The sequence below is a fragment of the Alligator sinensis genome, unplaced genomic scaffold (genome assembly GCF_000455745.1).
Source record: "Alligator sinensis unplaced genomic scaffold, ASM45574v1 scaffold1581_1, whole genome shotgun sequence".
In the NCBI taxonomy this organism is placed as follows: domain Eukaryota; kingdom Metazoa; phylum Chordata; order Crocodylia; family Alligatoridae; genus Alligator; species Alligator sinensis.
Genome location: NW_005842641.1, coordinates 542,359 through 553,436, shown reverse-complemented (window position 1 = coordinate 553,436; position 11,078 = coordinate 542,359). Strand labels below are relative to the sequence as shown.

Below are 11,078 nucleotides of genomic sequence, written 5' to 3'. Positions count from 1 at the left end.
TGGGGGGGGGGGGGGGGGAACAGCAGCATATAAACCTAGTAAATAAATAAATAAAACCACTCTGTTCGGAGACTGGACTGCTGATGCAATTAAAAAAAACTCACACACACACACACACACACACACACACACACACACTTCCAATTAGTCCTTGGGGTTCTCTCTAAAATTTCTTTACCGAGTGACATTGAAGCAGAAGCTTGGGCATTACTGGCAGGACTCAGGGTGTGTAAGAATATAAAGGAAGTTCCCTGCATGTTATATAAATATATTGGGGGAAAAAACAGTCAGTAATTGTTCCTTCTTCTTCACAGGTTTTGTTGCATGACTTTTGTCACTCAGGATACACACTACTAATCTGCTTATGAGCATTTCTTAACCTACGCTTCACTTCCTAGTGCTGATCTGATCATGGCAGTCCTTCAAGTAAAATTCACCAAAACTAAGAGAGACAAATTGGCTCAGATCCTGTGGATTCTCAATTGGGTTTCCGTAGTGAGTGGGATCACGCTCTTTAGTTTGGGCCTCTTCTTGAAAATTGAAATTAAGAAGCGCAATGAGGTGATGGCAAGAGAGATTAACTCTGTCCCCAACATGCTAATCTCAGTAGGGGTGATAGCTTGTATCATCAACTTTCTTGGTGGCAAAATATGCTATGACTGTTCAGATACCAACAAGTTCTCCCGATGGAAGCTGGTTATGTTCCCTTACATTGTGTGTACCTTCTGCTTTACCTTCTGCATCCTGGTAGGTGCTGTCATGTGCTATACTATGAGGAATGAGCTAGAGGAATCCCTTTATCTGGGACTGAGGAATGCTATTAAATTCTACAAGGATACAGACATACCTGGAAGATGCTTCTTAAAGAAAACAATAGACCTGTTACAAATTGGATTCCAGTGCTGTGGAAACAACGGCTTCAGAGATTGGTTTGAAATTCAGTGGGTATCTGTTCGTTACCTGAATATGGCATCACAGGAAGTTCTGGAGTAAGTATTCCTTTAGTCATGAGGAAAGGTTCTGAAAATACCTTCCCATAAAAAGAGTTTTTATTGATGAAACGGTAAATTGCATAAAGAGTTAATACATCAACAACACACTGAGGGATGGATAAAGCAGGGCTAGGTTGTTTGTTGCTCCATCATTCAAGCATCATAATATTCAGCAGTATTTGTCTTTCTTCTAAAACTGACATGTTTTGGGGGAGAAAAGCCTTTTCCCAAAGACCACGCTGATCAATTCTGGTGGCAGATCTGTTTCAAGAAGACAAAAGAAGTTTTTTTCTGATTACAATCAACCTAGAGATGTCATACAATACCTATGAAGTCTGGATAACACATTAGTTTTGTGGATGGTGATAGTAATAACACCGTTTAGTCAATTTGGTCACCCTAAAAGAAAGGGTAAGCATGTGGTAGTCTAGTGGTACTGAAGGGCACCACCCTTTTCATATTTAAGGCAATATGAGTTTTGAGATGATCTTCAAAGAGACCTCAAACAACCTGTATTAACCTGCTAGATTTCTGTCTTTGAATCAAATACTGGTATATAAAACCCAGAATTATCTCTGTCTTTAAAAAGGCAAAAGTTGACTAATAACTTTTTGGTGATATTATGGAATACATTCATGTGCTCTAGTCTCTACCTCTATAAGATCCTTCAGCTCCCATCATACCAGTCTGCTAGTGAGACTTTTGCATCTGAAGAAAAATCATTGACTGTGCCACCAATACACTGTCTAGTCAACTCTGAGGACTTAAAAATCAAAACTTAATTTTAATTTAGATATGATAATTGACAAATACCAAGTAAAATAGGAAGTTTTCCATTCAGGGAAGTTGATGACCCTACAAACACCATGCACTTTATATGAGAAGGCAGAGTGAAAAAAATCTCAGTGACTCTTATTAAGGTGATGATAGGAAAAGTAACACTGGGCCTGAACAGACATGTTACAATGGTGTAATCACTCTTTACATTAATATAAAAGAAGAAAAGGCAGATGATGTAAACCTCTACCTCAGTGTAAGTTCACCCAGTCTAGTGTAGAAATATCTCTGAAAGAATTACAGCTAAAGTTACACTGTATAATTGCCATTTGTATGCAGTTTCTCTCAGGATAGCTGTTTGCTGAAGACAAGCAGGCTGAATTTTGCCTATTCACCACCACCTGGTGGGGTGCTATAATAATACCTACTGCATGTATGCCTAGGGTACCCTAGGATAGCTACTCATCTACCTGCTCCGGATCTCAGTGTAATTATATCAGTGTAAAGATAGATAAATGTTGCATGTCTAGGCTCTTAATCAAAATGTTGCACCAGCAACTGAGAAGCCCATTATGATTCTTGAAAAGGACTTTAAAATGTCCGTTGATGAGAGCTGGGCAATTGTGTAACCCCTGGGAGCTGACCAGATTAATGGTAACTCCAGGAGGAAGCACAGCCTGATGACATGCATCAAGGCAGGGAGATCAGAGCTGCAGCTAGAGACGTAGGAATTAGGAAGCTTTAGTTTCCCTTTCCCCTATTTGATAATCCAGGGTCTAAAAAGCTTGCAGAACAACTTGGAAAAAATACTGTAGCTCTCATCATCCTGACATCTTACAAGTCATTAAGCTGATAGTTTGGCTGCTTTCTGCTTTATTATACATATTTAATTATTTTAGATGTGGGGTGTTGCAAAGAAGTTATTGGTGAATTATTTTTTTAATTGGATCAAACAAATTAAAACTATTTTGCGATTTCTCCTTAATATACAGTGGCAGGCAGAGAAAAGAATACACTGTGAAATCATTTCATAATTGGAGAGAGAGAACTGAGATGCACAAGCTATAGAGGCTAACTGCAGCTGTGAAAAAAATGTTTTGAAGCTCACAAGGAACCTTCCGAAGTTCAGTTTTCATTACAAAATCAGATCATGGGCCAGGCTCATCAAATAATGTGCAAACCTATTGAAGAAAAACTTGGCCCGAAGTTTGAGGAAAGCTGGACTGAGGCAAGGTGGGGAAAACTGAGGTTATTTAGCTTGGAGAAGAGAAGACTGGGATCACAGGAGACAGGGCAGGAAGTAACCGTGCAGAATAGACAAACACATGTCTGGATTTAGGATTTTGAATAGAGGATGCAGATGGTGTGGTGCACCATCACATATAATATAAGATATATTTTTCTCCAGTTAAAAGATAAACTAGAAGATTTACTGATATGCTAAGTCCAGCACTATATTACTCAGTTTAAGATCAAAGCAAAAAAAACTTTATTGAAATGTGCACTGATTTGCTAAATTAAGTTAAAAAAAACCTAAGCAAAAATAGTCAAAGATATTGTTTATAGCCATGATGGTTAAATATACTTCTCTTATTCAGAAGTCATCTTGAGTCTTATTCAGACTCATCAAACAAAACCTAGCCTTCTTGAGCACCTTGACAGATCATTCAACACTTCACTATGAGTCATTGCCACATCTGAGTTAATGTTCATGTAAGTTAATATTACCATACCTGAGTTTGTTTTTGGTTAGAACCAAAAATAGTATGAAGGGCAGTGAAGCAGAAGACAGAGATTACCAGGAATGGCTAACAGACAGCAAAATTGCAGAAGAAAGTATATCTTGATTAACTGAATATCAAGACCATTAAGAAGGAGAGAGGGTTGCTAACACATATGGTGTAAAGAGAGTAACAGGAATCAGGGAGATTATGATAAGCTACAAAGTTAATTGACTCTATTAGCACTGCTTGAATAGAAAAGCACAGAAAAGCCACTGCCATTGACAGGTATTTGATCTGAAACTTTTGGTACAGCAGGAATCAAAGAGGGAGTGCAACTGCACTCACCCTGAATCCATCCACCTGTCCCCACAGAATTGCAACTGAGTGACACCTGTGAGGCATGGGTGTGACTATGGGGGCGGCTGAAGCCATAATTAAAGTTCCTAGGGCCAGGAAGTCAGGCCTACGGCTACCAAGCCCATGGCTTGGAACAAGTGAGTTGGTGCCAGAGTGGCCAGAGCTGAAAGACTGTGTGTAGGAGCCAAGGATCTCTGAAAAACTGTATCTTAAAGGTAAGTCACCAGAAGGAGCTACTTCAACTCTAATAGGCAGCCTAACCTTGAGGGTCTGGTCCTGCTACAGGAGATACTAAAAAGAAAGTGCACATTGATATCATCATCGTACTTAATAGATTTGCCCTCCATGGAATTTCAGAGCAATAGCTGACTAAGAGGGACAAAAGTAAAAGATGCTGCTTTTAATTTCTGCCAGTCATGCAGAAATAGCATTGTTCTGTGTCATACCTCATCAACAAAATTATTTATTAATTTTTATTTACTGAGCCACCTACTCTACCCCATTGTTTTCAAATTAAGCTCTCAGTCAAATTTTGCCCACTGAAGGCAATAGGCTCCAGAGAGATTTAAATGAGGGAAGCAAGCGCCCTAGACAATTTCTATTACTGTTAACAGTCGTGAGTTAGAGAGAACCCAGCATGGCTCCTAGATACAGAGTTGAATGTGTAAGACAGAGAACCAAAAAAGTAGTTTTTTCCCTAACTGACCGATCTAATTAACATCAAAATAACAGACAGCCTGGCTAGTCCACAATGGTGAGGACAGGGCAGATTTAGACAGTGTGAATTCGAGTATGGAGGGAGCAAGAGAAAGAAGAGCTCAAAGATTATACCAAGATTACAATCCTAAATGAGGGAAGAATGTTGTGAATAAAGACAGAGAAGGGAGGGGAGAAGAAGAAAGAAGATTAGGAAGAAAGGTGAAAAGTTCAGTTTTGTGGAGATTACATTTGAGATGTATGTCAATTCTCATTCTTAATCCTCTGACTATGAACTGCCATATGCTACAAGGACTGCCTCTGTCTCTCTCTAAAGCAAATATATGATCCAAGCAACGAAACATCTTATCCTCACAACACCATTGCACAGTAGGGGAGTGGTGTCATCCTCCTTACAGACTGGGAACTGATCCGGGAGGCGGTAGTGCAGGGTGGTGGGGGGTGGTGCTCCATCCCCAGCTGCTTGTGTGTATCCTATAGCCCCTTTTCAAGTAGCCTCTGCAATAAAGGATAATTTTTCAAAGTACATAAAGACTGACACTTTGGGGTAGAGGAGGACCCCTGCTTTTTGCATAGCTATAACATTCCCACAATTGTTTATTTTACAATAATTCTTTCTAAATGATAGATTGCTGCTACTGCAGCATAACACATTTTCAGTTCTTTACTGCAGCATCCACTCGAGGTATAGGCACTTTGCAAATACTCAAGAAGGATGGGCCATAGGTTATAGAGTTTACAGTCTTGCCCTGAATATGCCTTACTGTCAAGATTTTGTTAACAGTGGTATAATTTGTCAGTGTAGCACCATAAATGCCTGTGTGTGTAGCCAGAACAGACTGCCTGTGCTGAGGAGCTTACAGACTAAGCTAAAAAATAGTATAACAAAAATGGTAGCAAGCACAGAAAGTTGTGGAGTAGACAAGGCTTATAACAATATGATCATGTGATTGTTTTAGTTAGTTTACTTTCACCCATCTGTGTAGTAGCAAAAGTGTGCAGGTTTACCAACCTATTATTTCATTCCCTAATAATGCCTTCCATCAGGAATCCACACAATCTGATTACACTGAATTAGGATAGCAGAATCTATGGACCGTCTCCAGCCTTCCCCCCCACACCCGTGTCTTACCAGTAATGTATATTGGGGTAGGTACAGGAGGCACCAGTCAACTTAGTGGTCCCCTGCCCTGTGGCATCCGTGTCCTGGCAGTGGCAGCTGGGTACATGGACACTATGCTGCTCTTGTAGCAGCAACAACTGGGGAAGCAGACCATGCCACAGAACCAGCAGCTGGGGTCTTTTTTTTTTAATCCATGGTGCAGGTAATACTCCTAACACCTTCCCCTCTGGTGTTCAGTACCACCTCCCCTCTCTGCTAGATATGCCTCTAGTTCTTGCACATTCCATTTCTGCTGTTGATAACATTACCTTTAAAAAAAATTGCTGCTGAGCCTCACTGAAGTAAATACTATAGAGCCATGGGGGAAAAATAGGCCTCTGAGTTTGGAATCTGCCATTCTGGGTATCAGAAACAAAGTGCCTACCCTACTGCACATCGTTGGAGTAAACAGCAATGAAAGGAAAAGCTGGTGGTTGAGAATAAGATAAATGTTTAGGCCCCAGTATGTTTTAACCATCTTGTAGTGGTCCTATCCATCTACCACCTTTCCCTCCCAGTATAGTTTCTTCCTTCTCCTCCTGGACAGAACACACTTCTTCAAGCAATCTTTTCTCCCTTCCCATCTATATACCCTTCTTCTGGGATAGAAATGTCTACTTTTAATGAAGGATTCGTTGTAGTTCCTGTGGCCCATAAGCTTGTTCCTCTATTTGCTACTATTTTTCAGACTTGCTTATATTTCTGAGAGAGAGAGAGAGAGAGAGAGATACTAGTGAAACAGAGTTTCTAGTAGTCTGGCTTATACTAGAATTGTATTTAAAGCAATCTTTTTTAATATTATAAACATAAATATCTTGGAAGACACTTTATTCCACTCCCCCTTACTATCATTGAATCCACTCCTTGCAAAACCAAGATGCAGTCCCACATAGGATACTGAACTGATATTGCACTTGAGAAAACACTTTAAGAGAAGGGAAATATCTCCTTCCTCAGGTAAACAGTATTTCTTGCTGGGAGTATGTTCTCATTCATTCTACTCAAATCTGCAAAGGTCTGTAGGTGTCCATATTAAGGCTATATTTTTGGAAAAAATAGGGCATGTCTACATGTGCATTTAAGCATGCTTAAATTAAATGTGCATTAGCTTAATGAGCATTAAGCGGGTTTAGGCAGGCGTCTACACATGCAAGCGTTAAAGCGCATTAATGCTGTGTATGGACTGACTTGGGAATAAAGTTAGTTCCAAGTCAGTCCACACACACAGGGTTAATGCACTTTAATGCGTCTACACATTCGTTAATGCGCTTTAACTATTCACACCTAAATTTGGTACCTGCAAATGCAGGTATCAAATTTAGGTGAGAATAGCATAAATTCACCATTTTTGAAGTGCATTAAGGGCATGCACATGTAGGCATGTGCCCTAATGCGCCTTAAAAATTGACTCGTGTAGATGCACCCATAGTGACAGAATCTTCCATTATTTACTGCTGCTACCAGCCTTATATGTCCATAACTCTTCATCTTGCTGCAGCCGTTTGAAGAGTAATGTCGATGGGATATTCTTGGTGGATGGAGTGCCTTTCAGCTGCTGCAATCCAAATTCACCACGGCCCTGTATCCAATACCAGCTTACAAATAACAGTGCTCACTACAATTATGATTTTTTGACAATGGAGCTCAACATCTGGATGAAGGGGTGTAAGCAGGCTCTGCTGGATTACTATACTGATATCATAAAGTCCACTGGCATCATAGTGCTCATCATCTGGTTCTTTGAGGTAAGGCTTTAAAAGTGACTTGTGAAAAATTCCTGTAGTAGAACTAGAGGGGAAAGCCTAGTCCTTTGGGAGTGGAAATGACTAGAATAATGTGCGAGTCAATCCTGCAATCATCCAATGACTCAGGGAGCTTGTATCTCCATATAACTCCTTAGGTCAGAGAAACCTGCATAGTTTTCATGAATACAAGAAGCTCTCTCTGTGGCTGTCCTCCCCTCAACGATCACTGCACCTGTTGCCTCTGCCTCTTCCACTCCTGCTGCTGTGTCACTTGTGGCTCTGGCCCAGGACACAGAGCACATGACAGCCCCACCCCAGCTGGGCCATGCAGCAGTGCTTGCAGCAGCAGCAGCTCTGGCCCCAGGATTCCAGAGCTGCTGCCACTGCTATTGCATGGCCAGGCTGGGGCCAGAACTACCATGTGCTTAATGCCTTGGGCTGGAATGGGGCTGGAGCTGTGACTGAGGGTAAGTGGTGGGGAGAGGGGCAAAGACTATGGGGGTCATGCAGTGAGGTACACATAGGGGGGTAGAGACTGTAGGGGTTAGGGTTCCAATTCTGGCCAAAATCTAGGTCTGGGGCTGGAGCTGGAGCCGCAGCAGCTGCTTGCCCCTCCCTCCATATGAGAGCTGGTATCTGAGAGCTTCCCCCATCTGTATATATAGCTTTACTATACAGCCAGGAAATGCCATTATTGATCATGTTTTCAATGCAGCCAAAATACTATAACTGAAACAACTGCAAAGGTCTGTCACACGTAGGCCATAGGCAGTTATGCCTAATAGTTAGGGTTGGGGTCAGGAACCCAGAGCATAGAGCCGAAAGTCAGGATAGGGTCACAGCCTGGGTCGGGAGGCAGTGGCCAAGCCAGAGTCCAGTTCTGTAAGACAAAGCCAGGAACAGGCTGTGGTCAGAGAGTCAGAATCAAGAAGTCCACAGTTCATGCCAGGGTCCAGACCTGGGAGTCACAGTCAGGAGCAAGTCATAAATAAGCAGCCAGGCATAAATATGAGCAATGGAACAAGGAACACTGAAACAGGGAGCAAGAATAGGGATCAGATTAAAGTAAAAAACCTGAGATCAGAGTAGTCTACAAGCTCATCAGAAGACTTGTGCAGACAGCTCACTGCTGTCTGCACTGCCAGTATAAAGCCTGTTTGGGATGGGGTTGGCTTCCTCCCAGTACAGCGGCCAATGACTGGCTGCAAGAAGGATGACTTGTCCCCAGCTGGAGCAGTGACTCATTAAAAAGCCAGAGTTTGCACCTGCAAATGTATTCATGCTCCTGGAGTCTGTAAAAAAAAATCTGCCTGGAAATTTTAATTCACGTCTAAAGAAACCTAATGGCAAGGATTAAAATGCAGTTTATGTTCCTCTTTAATACAGGTTTTAGTTGTTCTGATTGCTACTTTATCATGTTAACATGTCATTTTAAATGTTACCTGGTAATGCACTTTAAATAAGATAACTTTCTGTATCTTTTCTAAAATGCATTCATGGAACACTTTTTCATGTGCCTTGGGAAGAATCTGCCCTTCTGAGAAGTTCATTGTGCATTTTAAAGTTGCTGGAAGTTAACAACAATACTCTTCTTGCCAAACTCAGGCTCATTTTCTTTTTATAGATCCACTGCATCCATTAAATTATATATTTGAATGCTTTTGAAAAATGCAGTGACAGAAATGCAAATAGAAAAACTATCTAGCATGTTTTGATTGATATTTGGGAATGGGAACTTTCTTTTCCTTATAGATGTAGGGTTGGAACAAAAACGTCTCTCAAGAGGTCATCTAGGCCAACTGCATCATTTCCCAGAATCTTGCCACAAAAACATTTGTCTACCCTGTACTGAAAAACTTAAAATGATGAAGATTCATAAGCTTTCTAGCTAATCTGTTACTTTTCTAGATAATCTGTATTTAACTACTGTCAGAGTGAGAAAGCCCTTCCAAATATCTAATTTAAGTCTCCCTTTTTTACCGTTTAAGTCTGTTACTTTTGGTCCTGTCCCCAGCAGACACAGAGAACAATTGATCACCATCCTTTTTAATAACAGTCCTTTTTGTTTTTGAAGACATTATCAAATTCTATCCCCTGACTTCTCTGCCATCGACTAAATAAATTCTTTCTTCCAACCATAGACCATATTTTCAAAACCTGTTACCAGGTTGTTGTTTGTCTCTGGACTATTTCCAATTTGTCCACATCTTTCAGAAAAAAACATGGTATCCAAAACTATGTATAATTTTCCCATTTACTTCAGTGGGGCCAGAATTTCACCCCAATATCTTATGATGTTACCACCTGGTGGCAGCCCGTCTGCGTGGAGTACAGTATCTAGAACAGTGGTCACTGATCAGTGGATCTTGATCCACCGGTAGATCTTGGAGCCTCTTGGAGTCGATCCAAGGCTGGGGTGGGGGGCTGACTGCCTGTGTGCATGCATATATACATCCCACCCCAGCAGGTCAGTCTGTGGGGGAGTGAAGGGGCAGGGCCCCCATGGTGAGGGATAGTGCCACAGAGGCAGAAGCAGAGGTAAGTTGAGTGGGGCCCTGGCCAGGTGGGACTTGCCTCCTGGGGAGGCATGCCCCCAAATAATTTTTTCTCCCTCTGCCTCCATCTGCACCCCCTTCCCACCCCACAGATTTACCTGCTGGGCAGGCCAGGATTGGGGGTGGTAGCGCTGCACAGTAGGTCTTGGGTTGCTTTTAAATGCCAAAGGTGATCTCCTACTTAAAAAGGTTGGAGACCACTGATTTAGAAGTATTTCTGTTCCATGATGTACTGACATGAAACTGGGAATTCTAAATAAAGGTTGAAGGTATACACAAAAAGTCTGTTTATGGTAGCTTGCATTTTTTTTAAAAATCAGGAAACAGATTAAATTCTATTGCTGGGGTAAAAATGTTGACAGTTCTACTCAATACTAATAATAATTTGCATTCATGAAGGACTCAGCCAGTTATTGTCAGTAGGCTCTAATTTAAATGACTCAGTTAACAATTACCCTTTTCCTATAGCTTTCTGTACTTATGGGTGTCCGATACCTACAAACAGCAATGAAGAATGTTCTCCTATTGGGTGATCCAGAGTGCGAGTCCAGTGGCTGGTTACTAGAAAACAGCTTCGTAGAAACTGCCAAGTACAACATCCACATCATTAAGAACCTTGGCAAAGTCAACCATGTGTCCACTGTCTCGGGGATGAATGACCCCAACATGGATATACAAAAGGCAAACTATGGTCCAGACAACATTACAGCAAAATCCATTCCCACAGCTAACTCAACATGACAGCTATTTCACTGAAAAGCTAAATCTGATTTGGCACCATCATTTAAATCATGACATCACCAGATTTTTACTGGTAGGAATAAAATCAGGAATGTAATTAGGTAATTAAACAAATCACAGAGGGGTAAAAATTCTAAGGGCCCTGCTACACATTCAAATTAAAGCTGGATAGAAACCAGCTATAGAGTTGCTACACATTTTTCAAGCACTAACTTTATAGCTAGTTGGCTCTCTTTATATTGGATAGTCATTGTTATGGTCTGAGAATTACTTTGGACATGTAGCTGATCTAAATTTATTGCACAATT

General features: G+C 41.2%; 1 protein-coding gene across 1 annotated transcript; it reads left to right on the top strand.

The window, feature by feature from the left end:
* Positions 1 to 411: 411 nt before the first annotated feature.
* LOC102377919 (photoreceptor outer segment membrane glycoprotein 2) lies at positions 412 to 10,855 on the top strand. Its single transcript, XM_006033557.2, has 3 exons — positions 412 to 989; positions 7,228 to 7,474; positions 10,498 to 10,855. The coding sequence occupies exons 1-3, from the start codon at positions 412 to 414 to the stop codon at positions 10,768 to 10,770; spliced, it is 1,098 nt and encodes a 365-aa protein (XP_006033619.1). The 3' UTR covers positions 10,771 to 10,855.
* The last annotated feature ends 223 nt before the right edge of the window (positions 10,856 to 11,078 follow it).

Coding starts and splice junctions, on each gene's coding strand:
- LOC102377919 (XM_006033557.2), top strand. CDS start 412: ATGGCAGTCCTTCAAGTAAAATTCACCAAAACTAAGAGAGACAAATTG. Junction 990..7,227: donor GCATCACAGGAAGTTCTGGA/GTAAGTATTCCT, acceptor ATCTTGCTGCAG/CCGTTTGAAGAGTAATGTCG. Junction 7,475..10,497: donor TCATCATCTGGTTCTTTGAG/GTAAGGCTTTAA, acceptor CTTTTCCTATAG/CTTTCTGTACTTATGGGTGT.